The sequence below is a fragment of the Oncorhynchus keta genome, chromosome 19 (genome assembly GCF_023373465.1).
Source record: "Oncorhynchus keta strain PuntledgeMale-10-30-2019 chromosome 19, Oket_V2, whole genome shotgun sequence".
Classification (NCBI taxonomy): Eukaryota; Metazoa; Chordata; class Actinopteri; order Salmoniformes; family Salmonidae; genus Oncorhynchus; species Oncorhynchus keta.
This window is the reverse complement of record NC_068439.1, coordinates 84,523,622-84,534,565: the sequence shown is the minus strand read 5'-3', so window position 1 is coordinate 84,534,565 and position 10,944 is coordinate 84,523,622. Positions and strand designations below refer to the sequence as shown.

Below are 10,944 nucleotides of genomic sequence, written 5' to 3'. Positions count from 1 at the left end.
AGGTATATCATTTAATTCATATATATACCAGTAGGGGAGCCTAAAGGTATATCATTTAATTCATATATATACCAGTAGGGAGCCTAAAGGTATATCATTTAATTCATATATATATACCAGTAGGGGAGCCTAAAGGTATATCATTTAATTCATATATATATACCAGTAGGGAGCCTAAAGGTATATCATTTAATTTATATATATACCAGTAGGGAGCCTAAAGGTATATCATTTAATTCATATATATACCAGTAGGGAGCCTAAAGGTATATCATTTAATTCATATATATACCAGTAGGGAGCCTAAAGGTATATCATTTAATTCATATATATATACCAGTAGGGGAGCCTAAAGGTATATCATTTAATTCATATATATATACCAGTAGGGGAGCCTAAAGGTATATCATTTAATTCATATATATACCAGTAGGGGGAGCCTAAAGGTATATCATTTAATTCATATATATACCAGTAGGGAGCCTAAAGGTATATCATTTAATTCATATATATACCAGTAGGGAGCCTAAAGGTATATCATTTAATTCATATATATACCAGTAGGGAGCCTAAAGGTATATCATTTAATTCATATATATACCAGTAGGGAGCCTAAAGGTATATCATTTAATTCATATATATACCAGTAGGGAGCCTAAAGATATATCATTTAATTCATATATATACCAGTAGGGGAGCCTAAAGGTATATCATTTAATTCATATATATACCAGTAGGGAGCCTAAAGGTATATCATTTAATTCATATATATACCAGTAGGGAGCCTAAAGATATATCATTTAATTCATATATATACCAGTAGGGAGCCTAAAGGTATATCATTTAATTCATATATATACCAGTAGGGGAGCCTAAATGTAATAATAGTCCACAGTTAGAGAGAGGAAATTGTAATAAAAAATAAAAAGATTGTAATAAAATGTAAAGTTTGGTTGCACCCTACTGCTGTGTGTGTGTGTGTGTGTGTGTGTGTGTGTGTGTGTGTGTGTGTGTGTGTGTGTGTGTGTGTGTGTGTGTGTGTGTGTGTGTGTGTGTGTGTGTGTGTATGTGTATGTGTGTGTGTGTATGTGGTATGTGTGTGTATGTGGTGTGTATGTGGTGTGTATGTGTGTGTATGTGGTGTGTATGTGTGTGTGTGGTGTGTGTGTATGTGGTGTGTATGTGTGTGTGTGTGTGGTGTGTGTGTGTGTGTGTGTATAGGCCCCAGTATGTCCAGCTCTAAGGCAGTACAGACAGTGAACGAGAACTTGAGTCTCGACTTCCCGTCACCGCCCCCGGCCGTCACCGAGGGCAACTATCACTACAACGACCAAGCCCCCGATGACTACCTGTCACTCAAGCCAGGTGTCTCTAGTACACCTTACAGCTCTAGGGTGAGTCACAAATAGTGCCCTATTTGCTCTGTAGTGCACTACTTTTGAACCGTATTCCCTACATACAGTGCCTTGCAAAAGTATTCAGATCGCATGGATTTCTTCAGATGTTATTGTGTTACAAAGTGGGATTAAAATCGATTTAATTAAACAACAGGTGTAAACAACATGCGTAAACAACAGATGTAAACAACAGGTGTAAACAACAGGTGTAAACAACATGCGTAAACAACATGCGTAAACAACAGGTGTAAACAACAGGTGTAAACAACAGGTGTAAACAACAGGTGTAAACAACATGCATAAACAACATGCGTAAACAACATGCGTAAACAACAGATGTAAACAACATGCGTAAACAACATGCGTAAACAACATGCGTAAACAACATGCGTAAACAACATGCGTAAACAACATGTGTAAACAACAGATGTAAACAACAGGTGTAAACAACATGCGTAAACAACATGCGTAAACAACATGCGTAAACAACATGCGTAAACAACAGATGTAAACAACATGTGTAAACAACAGATGTAAACAACATGCGTAAACAACAGATGTAAACAACAGGTGTAAACAACATGCGTAAACAACATGCGTAAACAACAGATGTAAACAACATGCGTAAACAACATGCGTAAACAACATGTGTAAACAACAGATGTAAACAACATGCGTAAACAACAGATGTAAACAACATGCGTAAACAACAGATGTAAACAACATGCGTAAACAACAGATGTAAACAACATGCGTAAACAACATGCATAAACAACAGATGTAAACAACATGCGTAAACAACATGCGTAAACAACAGATGTAAACAACAGGTGTAAACAACATGCGTAAACAACAGATGTAAACAACATGCGTAAACAACATGCGTAAACAACAGATGTAAACAACATGCATAAACAACATGCGTAAACAACAGATGTAAACAACAGATGTAATCAACATGCGTAAACAACAGGTGTAAACAACAGATGTAAACAACATGCGTAAACAACATGCGTAAACAACATGTGTAAACAACATGCGTAAACAACAGGTGTAAACAACAGGTGTAAACAACATGCGTAAACAACAGATGTAAACAACAGATGTAAACAACAGATGTAAACAACATGCGTAAACAACATGCATAAACAACAGATGTAAACAACATGCATAAACAACAGATGTAAACAACATGCGTAAACAACATGCGTAAACAACATGCGTAAACAACATGCGTAAACAACAGGTGTAAACAACATGCATAAACAACATGCGTAAACAACATGCGTAAACAACAGATGTAAACAACATGCGTAAACAACATGCATAAACAACAGATGTAAACAACATGCGTAAACAACATGCGTAAACAACAGATGTAAACAACAGATGTAAACAACAGATGTAAACAACAGATGTAAACAACATGCGTAAACAACATGCGTAAACAACAGATGTAAACAACATGCGTAAACAACATGCGTAAACAACATGCGTAAACAACAGATGTAAACAACATGCGTAAACAACATGCATAAACAACAGATGTAAACAACATGCGTAAACAACATGCGTAAACAACAGATGTAAACAACAGATGTAAACAACAGATGTAAACAACAGATGTAAACAACATGCATAAACAACATGCGTAAACAACAGGTGTAAACAACATGCGTAAACAACATGCGTAAACAACAGATGTAAACAACATGCGTAAACAACATGCGTAAACAACATGCGTAAACAACAGGTGTAAACAACATGTGTAAACAACATGTGTAAACAACAGATGTAAACAACATGCGTAAACAACAGGTGTAAACAACAGATGTAAACAACACGTGTAAACAACAGATGTAAACAACATGCGTAAACAACATGCGTAAACAACAGGTGTAAACAACAGGTGTAAACAACATGCGTAAACAACATGCGTAAACAACATGCGTAAACAACAGATGTAAACAACAGATGTAAACAACATGCATAAACAACATGCGTAAACAACAGGTGTAAACAACATGCGTAAACAACATGCGTAAACAACAGATGTAAACAACATGCGTAAACAACATGCGTAAACAACATGCGTAAACAACAGGTGTAAACAACAGGTGTAAACAACAGATGTAAACAACATGCGTAAACAACATGCGTAAACAACAAATGTAAACAACAGATGTAAACAACAGATGTAAACAACAGATGTAAACAACAGATGTAAACAACATGCATAAACAACATGCGTAAACAACATGCGTAAACAACAGGTGTAAACAACAGATGTAAACAACATGCGTAAACAACAGATGTAAACAACATGCGTAAACAACATGCGTAAACAACATGCGTAAACAACATGCGTAAACAACAGGTGTAAACAACAGGTGTAAACAACAGATGTAAACAACATGCGTAAACAACATGCGTAAACAACAGATGTAAACAACATGCGTAAACAACATGCGTAAACAACATGCGTAAACAACATGCGTAAACAACAGATGTAAACAACAGGTGTAAACAACAGGTGTAAACAACAGATGTAAACAACAGATGTAAACAACATGCGTAAACAACATGCGTAAACAACATGCGTAAACAACAGATGTAAACAACATGCATAAACAACATGCGTAAACAACAGATGTAAACAACATGCGTAAACAACATGCGTAAACAACATGCGTAAACAACAGGTGTAAACAACAGGTGTAAACAACATGCGTAAACAACAGATGTAAACAACATGCATAAACAACATGCGTAAACAACATGCGTAAACAACATGCGTAAACAACATGCGTAAACAACATGCGTAAACAACATGCGTAAACAACAGATGTAAACAACATGCGTAAACAACATGCGTAAACAACAGATGTAAACAACATGCGTAAACAACATGCGTAAACAACATGCGTAAACAACAGATGTAAACAACAGGTGTAAACAACAGGTGTAAACAACATGCGTAAACAACATGCGTAAACAACAGGTGTAAACAACAGATGTAAACAACATGCGTAAACAACATGCGTAAACAACAGGTGTAAACAACAGATGTAAACAACATGCGTAAACAACAGATGTAAACAACAGGTGTAAACAACAGGTGTAAACAACATGCGGAAACAACAGATGTAAACAACAGGTGTAAACAACAGGTGTAAACAACATGCGTAAACAACATGCGTAAACAACAGATGTAAACAACATGCGTAAACAACATGCGTAAACAACAGATGTAAACAACATGCGTAAACAACATGCGTAAACAACAGATGTAAACAACATGCGTAAACAACATGCGTAAACAACATGCGTAAACAACATGTGTAAACAACAGATGTAAACAACAGGTGTAAACAACATGCGTAAACAACATGCGTAAACAACATGCGTAAACAACATGCGTAAACAACAGATGTAAACAACATGCGTAAACAACATGCGTAAACAACATGCGTAAACAACATGTGTAAACAACAGATGTAAACAACATGCGTAAACAACAGATGTAAACAACATGCGTAAACAACAGATGTAAACAACATGCGTAAACAACAGATGTAAACAACATGCGTAAACAACATGCATAAACAACAGATGTAAACAACATGCGTAAACAACATGCGTAAACAACAGATGTAAACAACAGGTGTAAACAACATGCGTAAACAACAGATGTAAACAACATGCGTAAACAACATGCGTAAACAACATGCGTAAACAACATGCGTAAACAACAGATGTAAACAACAGGTGTAAACAACAGGTGTAAACAACATGCGTAAACAACAGGTGTAAACAACATGCGTAAACAACATGCGTAAACAACATGCGTAAACAACAGATGTAAACAACATGCGTAAACAACAGATGTAAACAACAGATGTAAACAACATGCGTAAACAACAGATGTAAACAACATGCGTAAACAACATGCGTAAACAACATGTGTAAACAACAGATGTAAACAACATGCGTAAACAACAGATGTAAACAACATGCGTAAACAACAGATGTAAACAACATGCGTAAACAACAGATGTAAACAACATGCGTAAACAACATGCATAAACAACAGATGTAAACAACATGCGTAAACAACATGCATAAACAACAGATGTAAACAACAGGTGTAAACAACATGCGTAAACAACAGATGTAAACAACATGCGTAAACAACATGCGTAAACAACATGCGTAAACAACATGCGTAAACAACAGATGTAAACAACAGGTGTAAACAACAGGTGTAAACAACATGCGTAAACAACAGATGTAAACAACAGGTGTAAACAACATGCGTAAACAACATGCGTAAACAACAGATGTAAACATCATGCGTAAACAACATGCGTAAACAACATGCGTAAACAACATGCGTAAACAACAGATGTAAACAACATGCGTAAACAACAGATGTAAACAACATGCGTAAACAACAGATGTAAACAACATGCGTAAACAACATGCTTAAACAACAGATGTAAACAACATGCGTAAACAACATGCGTAAACAACAGATGTAAACAACAGGTGTAAACAACATGCGTAAACAACAGATGTAAACAACATGCGTAAACAACATGCGTAAACAACATGCGTAAACAACATGCGTAAACAACAGATGTAAACAACATGCATAAACAACATGCGTAAACAACATGCGTAAACAACAGGTGTAAACAACAGATGTAAACAACATGCGTAAACAACATGCGTAAACAACATGTGTAAACAACATGCGTAAACAACAGGTGTAAACAACAGGTGTAAACAACATGCGTAAACAACAGATGTAAACAACAGATGTAAACAACATGCGTAAACAACATGCGTAAACAACATGCGTAAACAACAGATGTAAACAACATGCATAAACAACAGATGTAAACAACATGCGTAAACAACATGCGTAAACAACATGCGTAAACAACATGCGTAAACAACAGGTGTAAACAACATGCGTAAACAACATGCGTAAACAACATGCGTAAACAACAGATGTAAACAACATGCGTAAACAACAGATGTAAACAACAGATGTAAACAACAGATGTAAACAACAGATGTAAACAACATGCGTAAACAACAGATGTAAACAACATGCGTAAACAACATGCGTAAACAACATGCGTAAACAACAGATGTAAACAACATGCGTAAACAACATGCATAAACAACAGATGTAAACAACATGCGTAAACAACATGCGTAAACAACAGATGTAAACAACATGCGTAAACAACATGCATAAACAACAGATGTAAACAACATGCGTAAACAACAGATGTAAACAACAGATGTAAACAACAGATGTAAACAACAGATGTAAACAACATGCATAAACAACATGCGTAAACAACAGGTGTAAACAACATGCATAAACAACATGCGTAAACAACAGATGTAAACAACATGCGTAAACAACATGCGTAAACAACATGCGTAAACAACAGGTGTAAACAACATGTGTAAACAACATGTGTAAACAACATGTGTAAACAACAGATGTAAACAACATGCGTAAACAACAGGTGTAAACAACAGATGTAAACAACATGTGTAAACAACAGATGTAAACAACATGCGTAAACAACATGCGTAAACAACAGGTGTAAACAACAGGTGTAAACAACAGATGTAAACAACATGCGTAAACAACAGATGTAAACAACAGATGTAAACAACAGATGTAAACAACAGATGTAAACAACAGATGTAAACAACATGCATAAACAACATGCGTAAACAACAGGTGTAAACAACATGCGTAAACAACATGCGTAAACAACAGATGTAAACAACATGCGTAAACAACATGCGTAAACAACATGCGTAAACAACAGATGTAAACAACAGATGTAAACAACATGCGTAAACAGCATGCGTAAACAACATGCGTAAACAACAGATGTAAACAACATGCGTAAACAACATACGTAAACAACATGCGTAAACAACATGCGTAAACAACAGGTGTAAACAACATGCGTAAACAACATGCGTAAACAACATGCGTAAACAACATGCATAAACAACATGCGTAAACAACATGTGTAAACAACATGTGTAAACAACATGCGTAAACAACATGCGTAAACAACATGTGTAAACAACATGTGTAAACAACATGCGTAAACAACAGGTGTAAACAACAGATGTAAACAACATGCGTAAACAACATGCGTAAACAACATGCGTAAACAACATGCGTAAACAACAGGTGTAAACAACATGCGTAAACAACATGCGTAAACAACATGCATAAACAACATGCGTAAACAACAGATGTAAACAACATGCGTAAACAACAGATGTAAACAACATGCATAAACAACATGCGTAAACAACATGCGTAAACAACATGCGTAAACAACATGCGTAAACAACATGCATAAACAACATGCGTAAACAACATGCGTAAACAACATGCGTAAACAACAGATGTAAACAACATGCGTAAACAACATGCGTAAACAACAGATGTAAACAACATGCGTAAACAACATGCGTAAACAACATGCGTAAACAACAGATGTAAACAACAGGTGTAAACAACAGGTGTAAACAACATGCGTAAACAACATGCGTAAACAACAGGCATAAACAACAGATGTAAACAACATGCGTAAACAACAGATGTAAACAACATGCGTAAACAACATGCGTAAACAACAGATGTAAAGAACAGGTGTAAACAACAGGTGTAAACAACATGCGTAAACAACATGCGTAAACAACAGGCGTAAACAACAGATGTAAACAACAGATGTAAACAACATGCGTAAACAACAGATGTAAACAACATGCGTAAACAACATGCATAAACAACATGCGTAAACAACAGATGTAAACAACATGCGTAAACAACATGCATAAACAACATGCGTAAACAACAGATGTAAACAACATGCGTAAACAACAGATGTAAACAACATGCATAAACAACATGCGTAAACAACATGCGTAAACAACATGCATAAACAACATGCGTAAACAACATGCGTAAACAACAGATGTAAACAACAGATGTAAACAACAGGTGTAAACAACAGGTGTAAACAACATGCGTAAACAACATGCGTAAACAACAGGTGTAAACAACATGCGTAAACAACATGCGTAAACAACAGATGTAAACAACAGGTGTAAACAACAGGCGTAAACAACATGCGTAAACAACATGCGTAAACAACAGATGTAAACAACAGATGTAAACAACAGATGTAAACAACAGATGTAAACAACAGATGTAAACAACATGCGTAAACAACAGATGTAAACAACAGATGTAAACAACAGGTGTAAACAACATGCGTAAACAACATGCGTAAACAACATGCGTAAACAACAGGTGTAAACAACATGCGTAAACAACATGCGTAAACAACATGCGTAAACAACATGCGTAAACAACAGATGTAAACAACAGATGTAAACAACATGCGTAAACAACATGCGTAAACAACATGCGTAAACAACATGCGTAAACAACAGGTGTAAACAACATGCGTAAACAACATGCGTAAACAACATGCGTAAACAACATGCGTAAACAACATGTGTAAACAACATGCGTAAACAACAGATGTAAACAACAGGTGTAAACAACATGCGTAAACAACATGCGTAAACAACAGATGTAAACAACATGCGTAAACAACAGATGTAAACAACATGTGTAAACAACATGCGTAAACAACAGGCGTAAACAACAGATGTAAACAACAGATGTAAACAACATGCGTAAACAACATGCGTAAACAACAGATGTAAACAACAGATGTAAACAACATGCGTAAACAACAGATGTAAACAACAGGCGTAAACAACATGCGTAAACAACATGCATAAACAACATGCGTAAACAACATGCGTAAACAACAGATGTAAACAACATGCGTAAACAACATGCGTAAACATCATGCATAAACAACATGCATAAACAACATGCGTAAACAACATGCGTAAACAACATGCGTAAACAACATGCGTAAACAACAGATGTAAACAACATGCGTAAACAACATGCGTAAACAACAGATGTAAACAACATGCGTAAACAACATGCGTAAACAACATGCGTAAACAACATGCATAAACAACATGCGTAAACAACAGATGTAAACAACATGCGTAAACAACATGCGTAAACAACAGATGTAAACAACATGCGTAAACAACATGCGTAAACAACAGATGTAAACAACATGCATAAACAACATGCATAAACAACATGCATAAACAACATGCATAAACAACATGCATAAACAACATGCGTAAACAACATGCATAAACAACATGCATAAACAACATGCATAAACAACATGCATAAACAACATGCATAAACAACATGCGTAAACAACATGCGTAAACAACATGCATAAACAACATGCATAAACAACATGCATAAACAACATGCATAAACAACATGCATAAACAACATGCATAAACAACATGCATAAACAACATGCATAAACAACATGCATAAACAACAGATGTAAACAACATGCGTAAACAACATGTGTAAACAACAGGTGTAAACAACAGGTGTAATCAACATGCGTAAACAACATGCGTAAACAACATGCGTAAACAACAGATGTAAACAACATGCATAAACAACATGCATAAACAACATGCATAAACAACATGCATAAACAACATGCATAAACAACATGCGTAAACAACATGCGTAAACAACAGATGTAATCAACATGCGTAAACAACATGCGTAAACAACAGATAAACAACATGCGTAAACAACATGCGTAAACAACAGATGTAAACAACATGCATAAACAACATGCGTAAACAACATGCGTAAACAACATGCGTAAACAACAGATGTAAACAACATGCATAAACAACAGATGTAAACAACATGCGTAAACAACATGCGTAAACAACAGATGTAAACAACAGATGTAAACAACAGATGTAAACAACATGCATAAACAACATGCGTAAACAACATGCGTAAACAACAGATGTAAACAACATGCATAAACAACAGATGTAAACAACATGCGTAAACAACAGATGTAAACAACAGATGTAAACAACATGCATAAACAACATGCGTAAACAACATGCGTAAACAACAGATGTAATCAACATGCGTAAACAACATGCGTAAACAACAGATGTAAACAACAGATGTAAACAACATGCGTAAACAACATGCGTAAACAACATGCGTAAACAACAGATGTAATCAACATGCGTAAACAACATGCGTAAACAACAGATGTAAACAACATGCATAAACAACATGCATAAACAACAGATGTAAACAACATGCGTAAACAACAGATGTAAACAACAGATGTAAACAACATGCGTAAACAACAGATGTAAACAACAGATGTAAACAACATGCGTAAACAACATGCGTAAACAACATGCGTAAACAACAGATGTAAACAACATGCGTAAACAACATGCGTAAACAACAGATGTAAACAACAGATGTAATCAACATGCATAAACAACAGATGTAAACAACAGATGTAAACAACATGCGTAAACA

General features: G+C 35.5%; 1 protein-coding gene across 1 annotated transcript in view; it reads left to right on the top strand.

Annotated features, from left to right (window-relative positions):
• The window catches only part of lca5 (lebercilin LCA5), a 47,177-nt gene that overhangs the window by 12,043 nt on the left and 24,190 nt on the right, over positions 1 to 10,944 (top strand). Inside the window, 1 exon segment of the mRNA XM_052468987.1 lies at positions 1,222 to 1,394. Coding sequence (XP_052324947.1) covers positions 1,222 to 1,394 — 173 coding nt within the window.